This window comes from Tachysurus fulvidraco, chromosome 19, assembly GCF_022655615.1.
Source record: "Tachysurus fulvidraco isolate hzauxx_2018 chromosome 19, HZAU_PFXX_2.0, whole genome shotgun sequence".
Lineage (NCBI taxonomy): Eukaryota > Metazoa > Chordata > Actinopteri > Siluriformes > Bagridae > Tachysurus > Tachysurus fulvidraco.
This window is the reverse complement of record NC_062536.1, coordinates 15650881-15668827: the sequence shown is the minus strand read 5'-3', so window position 1 is coordinate 15668827 and position 17947 is coordinate 15650881. Positions and strand designations below refer to the sequence as shown.

The 17947-nt window shown below is 41.4% G+C and overlaps 1 protein-coding gene and 1 long non-coding RNA gene across 6 annotated transcripts in view; one reads left to right on the top strand and one right to left on the bottom strand.

The window, feature by feature from the left end:
* Positions 1-15561, top strand: part of tmtc1 (transmembrane O-mannosyltransferase targeting cadherins 1) — a 37978-nt gene extending 22417 nt beyond the window's left edge. For 3 of the 5 annotated variants that reach the window (XM_027151528.2, XM_027151531.2, XM_027151532.2), the window contains 11 exons: positions 5079-5246; positions 5421-5534; positions 6600-6743; positions 7080-7188; positions 8112-8214; positions 8491-8626; positions 9632-9776; positions 10067-10204; positions 12050-12172; positions 14085-14162; positions 14444-15561. In XM_027151528.2, the coding sequence (XP_027007329.1) occupies positions 5079-5246; positions 5421-5534; positions 6600-6743; positions 7080-7188; positions 8112-8214; positions 8491-8626; positions 9632-9776; positions 10067-10204; positions 12050-12172; positions 14085-14162; positions 14444-14566 (1381 nt within the window). In that variant the 3' untranslated portion in view covers positions 14567-15561. The remainder of the gene's footprint in view (positions 1-5078; positions 5247-5420; positions 5535-6599; positions 6744-7079; positions 7189-8111; positions 8215-8490; positions 8627-9631; positions 9777-10066; positions 10205-12049; positions 12173-14084; positions 14163-14443) is intronic. The other 2 variants (XM_027151529.2, XM_027151530.2) reach the window with 2 other exon arrangements.
* A 1573-nt stretch (positions 15562-17134) lies between these two features.
* LOC113645529 lies at positions 17135-17829 on the bottom strand. Its single transcript, XR_003441249.2, has 3 exons — positions 17760-17829; positions 17582-17661; positions 17135-17467 (listed from the first exon to the last, which is right to left on the bottom strand). It is a non-coding gene; the product is annotated as an uncharacterized LOC113645529 (long non-coding RNA).
* Between the last annotated feature and the right edge of the window lie 118 nt (positions 17830-17947).

Here is a 17947-nt window from a genome sequence, read left to right as displayed (position 1 = left end):
ATAACTGCAGTCCTCTATAACAAATCTTTCATATTTCAGCAAGATTGATCCTCGCTGCATTCACTGAGCCGCTCTCTGTGGAAAAGATTCTCACCTCTTCTCATTCCTTTCATTCTCTGAAGGGATTTTTTTTTTGCTATCTATTACGACACAAATTAGATTTTGGGTTTAGTTTTCCTTCCTCTTGTTTTTGTGCTGTTAGAATAACACACACAACATACACACTGTTGCTAACAGAGTGTGCTCTGCTCCAGTGAACCCTTCTTTACTGATTTCTAGGAAATACAAATGTGTAGCTTGGAGACTCTGACCTTAGTGTTTGTGTCTATGTAATTTAACACAGCGATTTAAATCATAAGGCCTAACATTTAATAAAAGGTCAGTTGAAGATAATGCATAATTAATTCTGTAGTGATGAACACACACCCACACACACACACACACACACACACTCTCTCTCTCTCTCTCTCTCTCTCTCTCTCTCTCTCTCTCTCTCTCTCTCTCTCTCTCTCTTTCTCTCTCTCTCTCACACACACACACACACACACACACACCCCAATGCTGTAATGGATCACACTGGCATTTAAACTGGCTTTAGGACTCATGTGGATAAATGTTAGCAGAACCTAATCAGTTTTGAGCTCAATAAAATTTTATGTTCTGGTTTATTTAAATATTAATGAGCCTCAAATTTTATACTTCCTCTGATCACTTAATTGTCCCTTTTTTTTCTTCTTTTCTTTACAAAATCTTAAAAAAATCTTTCATCACTTATATTTAACTCCGTGTATTCACTATAATATGCTCAATACATGGGGTAGAACTTAAAATGACTTGTGTTGAATTCTCAATTCTGAGGCGTTGCTACTTTATTTATTTATTTATTTTTTTAGAGAATCAGCTCTAGCATTATTTCCAGCTGGAGTACAAATTATTGTTTCTATAGAAACGGCTCCTTCACCTGTATGGTGACTCACATCATTTAATTATAACAGCAATATTTCTTTTTGTTAAATTGTTAAGCAGTAAGCATAGATTCAAGGCTCAGATGATATTAGCATAAAGATCCTGTAGTCCTTTACTCTCACTGTTATACATACATAAAGTTAAACATAAATAGTCACATATTCTAAGGAAAGCATCTAATATCTAATTTTTTTGTTCAGTCATGTCATGTCTGAGTTGCTGTGAGTTCTAGATTTAGAAATGTTTTTGTGAGCAGAAGGTAGCTATTATCTAGCTATGCTAATGTTAGCTCACCTGTTACCTCACGAATAAGAATATTAACTTTTCACTCAGACAGAACAGAAATTTCTTTATTATTATTAAAATGGTTGTAATTTGTGTTTAAAATTGATATTTAAGTATCTTTTTTTAACTACGTAGATTTTCTGCTTAAACTAGCAGGCTGTTAGGTAGCTGGCTAGCACCAATTAGCTAACAGTAAATTTTGTGTAAACAGTAAAAATACCAATGGTGTTGCTTTCCCTGGGTTTACTGAAGTTATTGAAGCTGTGATCTTTTATTAAACATTAGGGAAAACTAATAGAAGACAAAAAGTACAGACTCAGAAAAAATGACTCTATGTTTTACAGATAACAATGCTGTGTATAGTCACAGCAATGGTACAGCAGCTATAGAGCTTGCTTTTATTTATTTATTTATTTGTTTGTTTGTTTGTTGGAATACCACACACTGGTGTATCAACTTTTTGTTTAAAACATTACAGAAATTCACAACCTCGTGTGGGAACAGGCAACAAATCAGGTTTTGTGTAAAAAATGAATTTTCTTTCTGTAACATAATTTAACACCTAAAATTTCAGAGACTGTATTTATATTCCACCAAAACAGAAAGGATAATTTCTCTTTTAGCTTTGTTCATGCTATCCACAAAGCTAAAAAGACGTATAAGAAGCTAGTTTAGCAAATGCAGTGCTAAAGCCAGTCTCCCTCACGCTAGCATGTGAGACGCTGCTCACGTCGCTTGTAATTTGTCTCTCGTTGAAGTGTAGCATACGATACTGCTGTTGCTTGTAGCTTATAGCCCCTAAAGTGAAGAAGTCATTAGAAGGCAAGTTAAATAATACACAAATTGATGTGAAAACATGATTTCAGATTAGCAGAAAAAAGCTAACGGGACTAGCTAAGTAAACTCACCCAAGGCACTTATGAAGCTTTTAGATCCTTAATACACATCACCATTTGCAAGTATGGAACTGATAAATTGTCTGACCACGTGCTGAGGAGTCATTTAGATTTGTCGTGCTACTGCGGCATAAGTAATTGAGCTTCTAGAGATTGTGTGAGGTTTTGCGAGGTGCTGAATACGAAATAGATTCATGAAACGTTCCAAATATAGTTCATTTCTCCGAGGAAAGAGGAACTAAGAGGACAGATGCTGTCTAATTTGAGAGACTGTGAGATGTGCTGAGAAGATGGTTGGGATATGGAGTTGAAGCACAGTGTGCAGTGAGTGTGAGCTTTATGTAATTGTTCACTGCGAGCGCTTGATGCTTTAAACACTCTTTAATTCTTCTACTGATGTAAAGAAGCAGCCTGAATCTCCTGTCATTGTGTTTCCTGCCCTTCATGCTGCTGAGGTTTCTTTTCTGTTTCTTCACGTTCATACCCTGATGTCTTGTTACCTTACATACAGGGTGTGCTTATCAAATGCTTCACATCTTTCTATTTGTATCTGTCTGTCTGTCTGTCTGTCTCTCTCTCCCTCTCTCTCTCTCTCTCCCTCTCTCTCTCTCTTTCTCACTCTGTTTTTTTTTTCAGTCTTTTACCATCTCTTTCTCTCACAAGTCTGTCTCTTTTCGTGTTTTCACGGTCTCTTCACGGTCGCTATCTGTCTATTTCTTTGCCTCTATCTGTTTATATGTTTCTTTCCCAGTTTCACTCTCTCTCTATCCATTTTCATGTCTTCACCTTTTCTTTATACTTTTTCTCTCTGTGTCTTTCTCCATCAGTCTCTCATTTTGTTTTTCCTCTACTCTCTCTCTCTCGCTCGCTCTCTGTCTCAATCTATTGTTTTTTCACTTCACATACACACACAACCGTCATTTATACTAAGCCACCACACACACACACACAGACACGCACACACACAGTTCCATGTGTTTTTGAGGATTTATCAGGCTCTTATCTGTGGAGACTGCTGTGTATGTGCACACTGGAGCATAATGAGTGTATAATGGGATACAGGAAACAGCTCAGTCCTGTGTACCTGTTCCTTAAGTACCTGATACTGATAATGGCTCCAGTGCCTCAGTTTCTAGGCAGGTTGAAATGTCTCGGCAGTGTGCTGTGCTACCAGTGTGATGCACTTAGGAGTTAATCAGAAACTTCTTCATCCTCGGTATCCATTCACATTTATTCGTTAGGACGATGCTTTTATCCAAAGTGACAGGAGACAGGATGCACCAGACGGGCCTCGGAAGGACCATGTTTTCTGAAATTCGATCACGGAAGTCATCTTAATGTTCTGAGCACCTTTCCAGGGAGCAGAAAAATGACGATGAAACAAACACTGCACACAATAGGACGACTGGACGAACTACTTCTCTCATTAAAGCAAATGTAATCAAATTGTCATCTGTGACAAATGCTTTTGTAAACCTGTTCACAGTCTCCACCAAATAATCCCCAAGATTTATTGTTTTCTTAGAGCAAATATGAGGTTGTGTAGAAGTGTGAAATTTCATCATCCATTATGATATGGAAAAGCCAAAGAGCTTTTAACACAAACAAGACACTTGGTGCACTAATTATGATGTGCACTAATTATGAAAAATAATAAAAAGTATTTAAAATACATCATGTAAAATATATATATATGTATATATAATATTATTAAAATCTTAAGTATCATTAAAATGCTTCCGCAGTTAAAAGCCAAATAAATCCAGTCAGTCTTGGGATTATCAAGATCAACTCTGTTCAAATGAGAAGAAAGGCAAACTTTTTGGCCATGAGCACGAACAGCATGTGTGGAGGAAACGGTCCAGGGTCCATATTTAAAATATGAGGGTTTGGCTCTAGATGGATGGATGGATACACACACACATACATACACTCACACATACATACATACATACACACACACACATAGATGAATACACACATACACACACATGCACACATACATACTGTACATACACACACACACACACATAGATGCATACACACGTACATACACACACACATACATACATACATACACACACACATACACACACATAGATGAATACACACACATACATACACACACACACACACACACACACACATAGATGCATACATACATACATACATACACACACACACATACACACACACACATACACACATACATACATTATTGACCCCAGACGTAATTCAGGATTTCTAGTTTGCTTGGGATCTACTTTGTTTTAGATCTCCTTTTTCTTGGACCTAGTTTGTACGTGGTCTTTCTCTTGGGTTTCATTTTTTTGTTCTAGTTTGCTTTGGATTTTGTTTGTTTTGAATCTAATTTGTATCTAGTTTGCTTTGATGCATCTTTTTGACTGTTGAAGGTTGTCTGCATCATGACTTCAGCTAAGCATTAGCTTAACGTCTGCCATTTTCTGCATACACAAGCTCACCGGTGCCCACAACTGGCTGCTGTAGCTGTGATTGACAGGCGAGAGTATGCCCTTGGCACCCAGACAGCAGGATGGGTTTTGCTCGCTCGACTCCCGAACACACCTGGATGCCAGTTAAAGGCCCTTATTTAATTTGTGTACACATTATAAAACAACCATCTGCAAACCCCACACAACATTTCCTGGTTTCATCTTAGGCATATCTGTTTGAGTGGGTGGAAATTTGAGCTGAGTGTGTGAACAACCTGAAAAAAAGCTGACTTTCAGTTAAATAATAAAGTCAGTAATGTGAGGACTTCTAACAATAATGTATTTTAAAATATTAATGTTATAAATATTAATGACTACTGTGTACTTGTGTATCTTTGTTAATCCTTTTTTTTTTAGATTTCTGGAGTTGATTATATGCTTGAGTTTCTCTCACACTTCTCTCTTTCGCTTTCTGCAGTATGGGTTACTGCATCCTGGTGGTGCATGGGCTGAACCGGCTGTGTGCCGTGTTGAGTCGTTTGGGTGCAGCGGCGCTCACCGTCTCCATGCTGCTGCTCATCCTCCTCTTCTCCTGGAAAACCGTGCAGCAAAACGAGATCTGGCTCTCTCGAGAAGCACTCTTTAGGTGTGTATGTGTGTGTGCGTGTGTGTGTGTGTGTGTGTGTGTGTGTGTGTGTGTGCGTGTCAACAGAGAATTTTTTGGAATTTTGTGTTCTTTATCTTTCTCAAGATTTGTTTTTGACATAGATATGACTTCTTCTCTTTTCTCTCTCTTTTTTTTTTTAAAATAATGTCTCAGGTCTGGTATTCAAACATTACCTCACAATGCAAAAGTTCATTACAACTACGCCAACTTCCTGAAGGACAAAGGACAAAACCAGGCCGCTATTCACCACTATAAAACAGCTCTGAGGTCAGAGAGTGTGTGAGTGTGGGTGTGGGTGTGGGTGTGGGTGTGTGTGTGTGTGTGTGTGTTTTGGAAATATAAGCAGAACAACTGAACATGTTGCAACTCTTGCTGGCATTTTTTTCCCCATTGTAACGCCCTTTCGTTGTTTAGGGGCCGTGTTAAAAAAGTAACATTTCTTTTCCCGGGTGCACACACTGATGTTTCTGGTTCTCAAGGCACGTTTTAAAACAACAGCATAAAGAAATCCAATCTGACATACTTCAGTACGAATAATGGCCGGGTTTGATTTTGCAAACGTAACCCAGTTCATGTCCCGGTGATGTGATGACTATCTGTAGCTGGTGGGAGGGATAACATACTGTCAATCACAGCATCACAAGCCAGTTGTGGGTGAGGCCGTATGATCCCGGATGGGACACCAGTTCACCACAGGACAGTTGATGCATGCACGCAGTTACACCTAGAGGGTAATTCGGCATATAGAATCCATTCCCCAGCATGTTTATGGGAGGAACGCCATAAACATGGATACCAGAGAGCATGCAGGAAGCCCTGGGATGAGAAACACCGAGAACATGTAAGGAAACACAGACAGCAGCTCAAGTTCTGGATGAAACCAGGGAGCCTTGAGCTGTAAGGCAGCACTGATACCTGCTGAGTTAATGTAACAGCACAAAGAAAATCAGACGCACTGTTTAGAGTTTGTTAGTTTGCTGCTATAAATCATCGGACATTAAAAATTGCTCTCCTGTCAGCGGCATCATTTGTTATTTGCAAAAGTCTGAAGTGAGAAATGAGGCTGTAATACTGGAGCAGCTTAATGAAGTCTCTATACACCCTCTCTCTCTCTCTCTCTCTCTCTCTCTCTCTCTCTCATATATATATATATATCTCACATATGTTGTGTAGATTTCTCTCTCTCCCTGATATGTTCTGTTTATTTTTCTCTCTCATGCCCGGTATATTCTCTCTCTCTCCCTCTCTCTCACGCTGTCTCTCACTATCTCGCGCTCTCTCTCTCTCACCCTCTCTCTCTCCCTCCCTCTCTCTCCCTCTCCCTCCCTGTAGGCTGTACCCTCGGCATGCCAGTGCCATGAATAACCTGGGCACATTGACTCATGACACAAAGGAAGCAGAGCTCTACTATTGGAAAGCACTTGATATTAACCCCCAACACAACCGTGCACTCTTCAACCTGGGCAACCTTCTCAAGTAAACCACACACACACACACACACACACACACACACACACACACACACACACACACTGCTTAATATTCACCTTCAGCTTCACCAAAGGATCACAGCTATTTAGGCTTTATGATTCCGTCAATTAAAAAAGTCCAAGACAAAGTTCTGTAACAGTATTGATTAAAGTTTTGATATACAAAATCGTGTCATGGTTTATTTTGTGTACGCTCATGACATCATTTCCAAAAATTCAAGGGGGTAAATACTTAAAAACGCTTTCAGTACGGTCTAGTCTCAAACATGTGCATGACTGGAGCTCTTGTTCTTCACACAATAACTGGAACGATGATGTGCAGGTCTCAGGGGAAGGAGGAAAAAGCTGAGCACATGCTAAAGGAATCGATTCGCTTCGGGCCACAGTTTGCTGACGCATACTCCAGTTTAGCATCTCTCTACGCTGACCAGGTCTTTCTTCGCTTTTTTTATATTCCTCCCTCAATGTTTCTGTGTATCAGTTCCCTTTACATAAAATCTTTCTGTTCCTCCCATCAGTTTTGCATTGTTTCTCATAGTGAGGAACGAACCAGAATGACTGCTGTACTGACTGTGTGTGTGTCTGTGTCTGTGTGTGTGTGTCTGTCTGTGTCTGTCTGTGTGTGTGTCTGTCTGTGTGTCTGTGTCTGTGTGTGTCTGTGTCTGTCTGTGTGTGTGTCTGTCTGTGTCTGTCTGTGTGTCTGTGTGTGTTTGTGTGTGTGTCTGTCTGTGTCTGTCTGTGTCTGTCTGTGTGTGTGTCTGTCTGTGTCTGTGTCTGTCTGTCTGTGTGTGTCTGTGTGTCTGTGTCTGTGTGTGTTCGTGTGTGTTTGTGTGTGTCTGTGTCTGTGTGTGTCTGTGTGTGTTTGTGTGTGTCTGTGTTTGTGTGTGTCTGTGTATGTTTGTGTGTGTCTGTGTGTGTCTGTGTCTGTGTGTGTCTGTGTGTGTGTGTGTGTCTGTGTGTGTCTGTGTCTGTCTGTGTCTGTCTGTGTCTGTGTGTGTGTCTGTCTGTGTCTGTGTGTGTCTGTGTGTCTGTGTCTGTCTGTCTGTGTCTGTGTGTGTGCGTCTGTCTGTGTCTGTGTGTGTGTCTGTCTGTGTCTGTGTGTGTCTGTGTCTGTCTGTCTGTGTCTGTGTGTGTCTGTGTCTGTGTGTGTTCGTGTGTGTTTGTGTGTGTCTGTGTCTGTCTGTGTCTGTGTGTGTCTGTGTGTGTCTGTGTGTGTCTGTGTTTGTGTGTGTTTGTGTGTGTCTGTGTCTGTGTGTGTCTGTGTCTGTGTGTGTCTGTGTCTGTGTGTGTCTGTGTCTGTCTGTGTGTGTCTGTGTCTGTGTGTGTGTGTGTATGTCTGTGTGTTTGGTTGCAGAAGCGGTTTGCAGAAGCGAATGATATTTACACAAAGGGCATCGAGAATTGTCCTGACAGTTCTGACCTCCACAATAACTATGGAGTGTTCCTGGTGGACACAGGTATCATCACCAAAATGATTGGCACCCTACATTAAAACAGAGTTAATAAAGAATACTAGCTGTGCAGTTCGATTTATTGTTGATTCTAAATTTTTACTTTGCAACACTTATTTATTTAAAAATATTAAAATAATAAAAGAAAAAAATTGTAAAATATTTTTTGTCTTCAGTAATTATAAAAAAAAACAGTGATACTGTGTATTATTTTTAAGGTGAATTGAATTGAATTGTGGATTGTTTCCCTTCTCAGTACTCAGTACTTGTCTTCTCTCTCAGGTGATGGCGAACGAGCGGCCGATCATTACCAGCATGCCGTGCAGCTGAAGCCCTCTCACTACGTTGCCATGGTGAATCTGGCCCGTCTGCTGCGCTCCTCTAACGACAGCAAAGAGGCAGAGATCTGGTATAAACGGTAAGCTGATGAACGGCTCGATTCAGTCGCAGATATACGAAGGCCCTCAGGTTAGGGTTCCTGATGGTAACTGGTTCGAGGAGCAATTTCAAGTATATGAAACATGTAAGAGATTAAAAAAAAAACAGGTTGTACACTGCTGTTGTAATGTAGAAAACAACAGGAAGTGACAGGTTTATTAAGAAAGTATTAGACAGGATTTAGGATTTTAGTTTCTCATAGAAAGCATTTAACCGCTGATGTTTGACCAGATGTTCAGGTTCTACCAGCGACTGAATAAACTGGTGGGGCTCCAGAGCTCTGGTCTAAACTGTTTCTCCATCCATTTGCTTATCCTGCTAACCCCATCACACACCCTTTCACACACACTACAGACAATTTAGAGATGCCATTCAGCCTAGAACATCTTTAGACTGGAGGAGGAAATCAGAGAACCCTGAAGGAAACTTCTGAAGCACGGGGAGAGCATGGGAACAACACACACACACACACACGCACACACACGCACAGGAAAACATGCTAATAAAATACCATCCCCCCGGTCTTAACTAAATTATACTTAATAAATTGTAAGAAGTTTGAATTTAAACTAAACACTGCACATTAATAATAATAATAATAATAATAATAATTTATTCTTCTTTAAATGTGATATTAAAATTTTCCTCTCTGAGACATTGTAAACTTTTCAGAATTTTTCTTTTTTTTTTTTTTTTTTTAAATATAAATACATTCTGTATGGATGCAGCAGACATAATGTTATGTAATGCCTTTTAGTTATGTTGATTATTATGAAGGTTATTAATGAACTACACTACAGTGGAAGGAAACCTACATGTCCTGATGCATATCATGTTTTGTAGAAATGCTATGAGAAACGTGTAAAAGGAGATCCAGGGTTAATGTCAAGGATCCACACGTTATGATATTTTTTGTCATATCGACCACATTCAGTGTAGAATTGTGTGTGCGCGCGTGTGTGTGTGTGTGTGTGCGCACACTCAGGGCGCTGCAGGTGGTACGTAAGGTGGATATCCTGACTCCTCTGGGAGCGCTGTACTATAACACGGGCCGCTATGAGGAGGCTCTTCAGGTGTACCGTGAGGCCTCGTCTCTGCAGCCGAACAACCAGGACATCTGGCTCGCTCTGGTGAGAGCTCCATTTTAATCCTGTCTGTATTGTAGAACAGCAACAAACTGGACTTAGTCTGCCGTAAGCTGCTAGAGGATGTGCAGTGAAAGCCGAGTGGTTGGTGTTTAGGAAGAGGAAAGGCATTACGTGATGCCACGCAGCTGTTTGTGGTTCTGAGAGAGATGAGGCGCTCTGGCATGTAACGAAGTCTCTACCGAGCCTGTGATGTGATTTACATCAGCATCTGAGCCACATTGTGGCGTCTCGTATGCACTGGTGACATTTTCTTTCTTTTCTTGTCTCTTCAGGCTCAGGTGTTGGCGATGGCAGGACGTGCAAAAGAAGCCGAGAAAATGACTTTGGGCATCATTTCGAAAAGTAACAGCTGTATAGAGTGTTACCGCCTGCTGTCTGCTATATACAGCAAGCAGGGAAACCACACTGAGGTAGGGCTGTGTGCCTGTGTGTGTGTGTGTGTGTGTATAAGTCTGTGTGTGTGTGTGTGTGTGTGTGTGTGTGTGTGTGTGTGTGTGTGTGTGTGTGTGTGTGTGTGTGTGTGTGTGTGTGTGTGTGTGTGTGTGTGTGTGTGATTATGTCCGTGTCAGTGGGTGTGTGTGTGTGATTATGTCTGTGTCAGTGGGTGTGTGATTATGTCTGTGTATATGTCAGTGGGTGTGCATATATGTCTGTGTGATTGTTTGTCAGTGGGTGTGTGTATATGTCTGTGGGTATATGTCAGTGGGTGTGCTAATATGTCTGTATCAGTGGGTGTGTGATTGTCTGTGTCAGTGGGTGTGTGTATATGTCTGTGTCGGTGTGTGTGTGTGTGTCTGTGTCAGTGGGTGTGTGTATATGTCTGTGTCAGTGGGTGTGTGTATATGTCTGTGTATATGTCAGTGGGTGTGCATATATGTCTGTGTGATTATGTCTGTGTCAGTGGGTGTGTGATTATGTCTGTGTGTATATGTCAGTGGGTGTGCATATATGTCTGTGTGATTGTCTGTGTCAGTGGGTGTGTGATTATGTCTGTGTCAGTGGGTGTGTATATGTGTCTGTGTGTATAAGTCAGTGGGTGTGTGTATATGTCTGTCAGTGGGTGTGTATATGTGTCTGTGTGTATAAGTCAGTGGGTGTGTGAATATTTGTCTGTGTGATTGTCTGTGTCAGTGGGTGTGTGTATATGTCTGTGTGATTATGTCTGTGTCAGTGGGTGTGTGTCTGTGTGTGTATATGTCTGTATGTGTGTATCTGTGTGTGTGTGTGTGTGTGTGTGTGTGTGTGTGTGTGTGTGTGTGTGTGTGTATGTTTGTATATGTATGTGTGTATATGTATGTGTGTATATGTATATGTATGTGTGTGTATATGCCTGTGTGTCTGTGTCAGTGGATGTGTGTATATGTCTGTGTGTCTGTGTCAGTGTGTCTGTGTCAGTGTGTCTGTGTCAGTGGGTGTGTGTGTATGTCTGTGTGTCTGTGTCAGTGTGTCTGTGTCAGTGTGTCTGTGTCAGTGGGTGTGTGTCAGTGGGTGTGTGTGTATGTCTGTGTGTCTGTGGGTGTTTCTGTGTGTGTTTGTGCATCTATTTCTGTGTGTGTGTAAGTTCATTACTGTAATATAAAATATTTACAGCAGCAGAGTTTGAGCTTCCATTTCGGAAATTAGCCTCTTTTCCCTGAAGTGGAAATAAAATCTTTCTCTGTCTCTGTCTCTGTCTCTCACTCTCTGTCTCTGTCTCTCTCTCTCTGGATGAGTGGAATTTAATATGACAACTCTTCATCACACTTTATCCTCCTTAACCCCAGAGATCAGGCTCTAAGTAGCTTGGGTTCATTCTGTTTTATTCTGTTATTTCAGCCATCTATTAATCATCAAAAACATATCGACCTCAGTTTCTTCATCGCAAGAAAACAAAAGAGAAGAATGTCTTAATTTTTTCTGCATTATGCAGGTAACACGGAAAGCTGAAATCTCCATGTGCAGTGTAGCTCTGTTCCACAGGCACTGTGTAGACCTGTTTAATCACTTAGCCACCGATTAAGAGACAATGTCCTGGAAATCTTACTCTGATTATTTTACATCAAAAGAGTCTGTCATCATTAATGTCAGTGTAGCTGGAACGCATGTGATATGTGAGTGAATGTGGATGAAGGTTTACAGATGTTTTACAGCTGTGGTTTATTAATTCCTGTGTGTGTGCCTGTGTGTGTGCCTGTGTGTGTGCCTGTGTGTGTGCCTGTGTGTGTGCCTGTGTGTGTGCCTGTGTGTGTGCCTGTGTGTGCCTGTGTGTGTTACAGGCATTGGATGCTTTAGACAGAGCGCTGCAGCAGGAGCCGATGGACATGGCAGTGAAAGCAGAGCTGCATTTCTCCATAGGCAACCAGCTCAGAGAGATGAATGAGTTAGACAGAGCCTTTGAGGTGCTTTGACCTCTTTCTCTGTCTCTCTCTTGTCTGTCAGTCTCTGTCAATATCTCTCTCTCTCTCTCTCCCTCTCTCTCTCTCCCTCTTTCTCTCTCTGTCAGTTCCCCTTCATCCTCCTTCTCAGATGTTCCTCTTTCACTTTATTGAACTGTCCGTGTCTCCATGAATAACAAGAAGTTCAGTGAGGGATAGTTAGTTAGTAAGTTGATTAGTTAGTTTGTTAGTTAGTGTGCTCTCTCTCTCTCTCTCTCTCTCTCTCTCTCTCTCTAAACTTCTCATCCTTCAGAAATAACTGCTCTCTTATCTGGAGCCACACAGGGCTCTCTGTAATAGAATTCCCATTGTCTGGGTTTTAATGGAGCTTGATGTTTACTTCCTCGGCTCTGTTCTCCTTTAGCTGGCCTGATGGGGTAATCCCACTGGTTTCCTGTAAATACAGCTCTTTTGGCTGTTCTGCTCGTGCTTGGACAGAATCCAGCACTCCTGGCCCTCTTCTGGGTCCTCTTTTTGGCCACAGAAGGCTGCTATCAAGTTTAGAGGTTGACAATAAAGATGTATTAAATTCTGTTAGACAGTTTTGGGTCAAGAGGAGAACAATTCTACAGTATAGAGTTACTTTGTGCTGCGATACAAGCGTTAGAGGACTGTGTCTGCGTGCGTGAGTGTGTCTGCATGCGTGTGTGTGTGTCTGCGTGCGTGTGTGTGTGTCTGCGTGCGTGTGTCTGCGTGCGTTCGTGTGTCTGTGTCAGCGCGCGTGTCTGTGTCAGTTTCAGCGTGTCTGTGTCAGTGTCAGCGTGTCTGTGTCAGTGCGCATGTCTGTTTCTGTGTCAGTGTCAGCGCGCGTGTCTGTGTCAGTGTCAGCGTGTCTGTGTCAGTGTCAGCGTGTCTGTGTCAGTGTCAGCGTGTCTGTGTCAGTGTCAGTGCGCGTGTCTGTGTTAGTGTCAGCGTGTCTGTGTCAGTGTCAGCGTGTCTGTGTCAGTGTCAGCGTGTCTGTGTCAGTGTCAGTGCGCGTGTCTGTGTTAGTGTCAGCGTGTCTGTGTCAGTGTCAGCGTGTCTGTGTCAGTGTCAGCGTGTCTGTGTCAGTGTCAGCGCGCGTGTCTGTGTCAGCGCGCGTGTCTGTGTCAGCGCACGTGTCTGTGTCAGTGTCAGCATGTCTGTGTCAGTGTCAGCGTGTCTGTGTCAGTGTCAGCGTGTCTGTGTCAGTGTCAGCGTGTCTGTGTCAGTGTCAGCGTGTCTGTGTCAGTGTCAGCGTGTCTGTTTCTGTGTCAGTGTCAGCACGCGTGTCTGTGTCAGTGTCAGCGTGTCTGTGTCAGTGTCAGCGTGTCTGTGTCAGTGTCAGCGTGTCTGTGTCAGTGTCAGCGCGCGTGTCTGTGTCAGTGTCAGCGTGTCTGTGTCAGTGTCAGCGTGTCTGTGTCAGTGTCAGCGTGTCTGTCAGTGTCAGTGCGCGTGTCTGTTTCTGTGTCACCGCGCGTGTCTGTGTCTGTGTCAGCGCGCGTGTCTGTGTCTGTGTCAGCGCGCGTGTCAGTGTCAGCGTGTCTGTGTCAGTGTCAGCGCGCGTGTCTGTGTCAGTGTCAGCGCGCATGTCTGTGTCAGTGTCAGCGTGTCTGTGTCAGTGTCAGTGCGCATGTCTGTGTCAGTGTCAGCGTGTCTGTGTCAGTGTCAGCGCGCGTGTCTGTGTCAGTGTCAGCGCGCATGTCTGTGTCAGTGTCAGCGCGCGTGTCTGTGTCAGTGTCAGCGCGCGTGTCTGTGTCAGTGTCAGCGCGCATGTCTGTGTCAGTGTCAGCGCGTGTGTCAGTGTCAACGTGTCTGTGTCAGTGTCAGCACGCGTGCCTGTGTCTGCGTGTGAATGTGCTTGCATGACTGCATGTTTGTGTTGTTACTGGCGGTGATGAGTATTTTTCTTCTACAGAGCTACAAGCTCGCTGTTGCACTCAAGCCTGACCAGTCACAAGCCTGGATGAACATGGGTGGCATACAGCATATAAAGGTATTTATAAAGCATGCATTTTATTCCTCCGACACTGGATGCTTTCTCAGGAACAAAATAAAAAGCATAAATAAAGCATAAATTCTGATTAAATATGCGCGTAAGCATAAATTCTGATTAAATATGTGTGTAAAGCATAAATTCTGATTAAATATGTGTGTAAAGCATAAATTCTGATTAAATATGTGTGTAAAGCATAAATTCTGATTACGAGCGTAATCTGTCTTTATTCCCAATTAAAAATTAACTCATTTTTGGTTCAAATTTGCCTCTTCTTGCAGGGAGACTATAAAGCAGCAAGAACATACTACCAAAGAGCTCTCCTGCTCTCTCCTGGCTCCAAGCTGCTTAAGGAGAACCTGGCCAAGCTGGACAGACTGGAGAAGAAACTACAAGGAGGATAAGAAGAGCCTTTAAAACACAGTCAGGAGATTACTTTACTGAGGGATTGCAGAGTCAATCCACACACACACACACACACACACACACACACACACACACACACACACACACACACACACACACACACACACACACACACAGATCCTGAGCTGACTTTCAAAAGCGCCTGCTGTAATCAATGGTGCTGAAAGGAAACAGGAGGTGTACCGTGTAAAAGGAGATCCAGGGTTAATGTCAAGGATCCATGCTGCAGTAGTGCGACAGAGCTCAGCATATAGTACATCGACTCGTCTTATGTTTAGCTTTATCTGATCTCTTTTCAGAAGTGAGAACATCTTAAAGATCCCTTGCAAAAACATGTATTTTATTCACTCTGGTTCAGCAACTTCAGATGGACCAGACTGGACAGGACAGGACAGGACCGGACAGGACAGGACAGGACCGGACCGGACAGGACCGGACCAAACAGACAGTACTGGATTGCTCTTGAAATGTGTTCTGTGAACATGACGACATTCTCCGCTTGACGCAGAAAGATTGGGAAGCTTTTCTTTTCCCATGTTTTGCTTTGTGTACAATTTTTATCCATGATTGTATGAGTGACATTGAATTACGTGTGTAAAGTTGCAGGAATGTCACCCAAGTAAATGAGTCATTTTTTTTTCTTATTCCAAAAGTTTTTGTGAATATAGAAATGCCCAAAACGACAAACATCACAGAACTCTATATGATTTACGATGATGATTTATGATTACGTATCAGGCTCTTTTCATTTTGCCTTTCAAACGAAGACAAATGTTTAAGTGCTTTTTGATGCTCATGTTTTCTCCATGTTGACTTGTGATCAGAATTTCATGAACATTTCCTTCATATTCTTCAGCTGTCATGAAAAAGCTTCAGCACTGCAGTGTGTTTCATGTCATTACCAAATCCCGTGTGAAATTATATTCCTTTATTTAATAAAGAAAATCCAAACCGTATCATTTCTGAAGGCTTGTATACGACTCACTGGGATTTCACTCTCTTGCCTACGTGACCTGACAACAGAGTAAAATGTAACATGTGCACATTTCCACAGGAAATTGCAAGAAGGTGGATTTAAACGACACTGATGAATTTGATTCATTATAAATGGTTAGAAGTAAAATTATGCCAAGGTTGTTCATTTTACATAATAATTCCCATTCCTACTTTCTCATAAAGGAGTTTACTGAAGAAATGAAGTATGAAATTAGAATTTAGGCCGCACCAGGGAAATCAAGTTGAAGTTAACTCATGCAAGAAAATGCTCTAATGTACAAAAAGTGCTCACTGAGGAAGAAAAAATTGATAAACACGAAAGGTCGGGCTATTCTTAGCTTTAAAAGGAAGAAGACCTGGAGCAGGTAAGCGTACAGCTTCTTGTGTTGGACAAAGTGGATGAAGGGAGAAGATGTCAGCTGTGTTTAAAGCAAAAGCTGAGTCATGCGTCACTGTGGGGCTGCTGGAAGGTTTCTCTGCCTCTGGCATTTATTTGTAACTGAAGTTGTTTTTCAGTTCTTAACATTTCCTGTAAATCATTTCATGGTTAATAATGAAAAACAATTACAATAAAATATTAACCTGTGTTTACCGAGATCAACGAGCAGCCTAAGGAGAAGTTTCCTAGTTAACGTGCAGGGGCGGTTCTAGGATTTCGAGAAGAGTTTTATATTATATATTATATGACTACATAGTAAGTCAAATGTTATGGTATTATTTAAAATGGCTAAAGTGGACACCAACATTTTATGCATGATGTAATTATGTCAGTCTTGAATCAGTTCATGTATGTGTGCATTCTCTACAAACAGTGTGTCCAATGAATGCAGTCATTAATAAAACAATATATATATATATATATATATATATATATATATATATATATATATATATATATATATATATATTTCACAAGACAAAGACCAAATCAATAAATGTTATTTTTATCTAGTATTTATTTAGTCTTTGCGGCTTTCCGCCGATTAACGTTATAGATAAACGCCTCCAGCTCTGACTGACGTGCACGCTGCGCGTGCCTGTGCTTCTCCGTTCAAATCGACATGTTCTGCATTTTAATGTAATTTTAATTTTTTATTTTTGAAAGTAAAAATTATACTTATAGTTTTAGGGTGGCTGAGATCACAGACAAGGGGGCTGGAGCCACTCTAAAAAGGTCTAGAACCTCCCCTGTTAACGTGCTTTCCATGTAGACTGATTATCTTGCAGTATAATATAGATAAGATTAACTGTGGCACTGGAGGTATGCCTAGACATATGTGTCAGGAGCACAGAGTATCAAACCTAATGGCATTTGCAGAATATCTGATTTGTTTTTTGTGCAATGTGAACGATCACTAAATAACCTTCGTGCCCTGGCTACAGAGTTGCACTGTATTCAAAGCTCAAAACACTACAAATAACACCATGGTGGACTGAGCTAGATATATTAGGTCAAGTCAACTGGGGTTTTCCACTTGTTTCTTTAAATAACTAGAAGAACAAGGAATGAGATGTAGGACATATAACGTGTAACGCAAGTATACGTGTGATAAGAGTTCAATGTATTTAATCGATACTAAATTCTTGACGATGAACAGAATTATTAATAAAATTAAGAAACCAGTGAAAACTGGTTTCTGTAATGTATAGGAGAATACAATGTGTGTGTGTGTGTGTGTGTGTGTGTGTGTGTGTGTGTGTGTGTGTGTGTGTGTGTGTGTGTGTGTGTGTGTGTGTGTGTGTTGTGTGTGATTGTGAGTGTCGGGAAGTGTTTGGAGACTGATGGTGGCGTGTTTGACAGCTTCAGGAAAGACGTGTGTATGAAGCCTGGTGGTGGTGGTGGTGGTGGTGGTGTGGTTGCTCTGTGTCCATGTGATGTAAATCTGCAAGAAATTCACAGAAGTAAACAACCTTATTGAGATAAGATATGCCGTCAGAGTTCGGCAGGCTTTTGTGCAAGGTTTAATTAATAACATTTAGTCTGATAACTTTCTGACCTCCATTTGTCTCCATTTGTCTCCATTTGTTTCCAGGGTCATCCATCATAGCTCTGACCAGGATGCAGCAGATACTGAAACTTATCAAGAGAGATTATTTAATTTATTAAAATTATGTAAAAAAAATAATAATAATAAAACTATGAATGACAAAATTGCATATTATACTAATTATTACAGATTTTTTGTCATCAGTCTTTAAAAAAATCATGTAGCTTAGTAGTACATGTTGTCCAACAAGCTCTCTGTTTTCTGACTGGTGAATCAAAGGAATCGAACTTAAATACGATTCATTGGAGCCAAAAGAATCGAATCTATCAAGTGAGTCATATTGCCTCTACATTAGCGCTCCTGCTGCCATCGTGT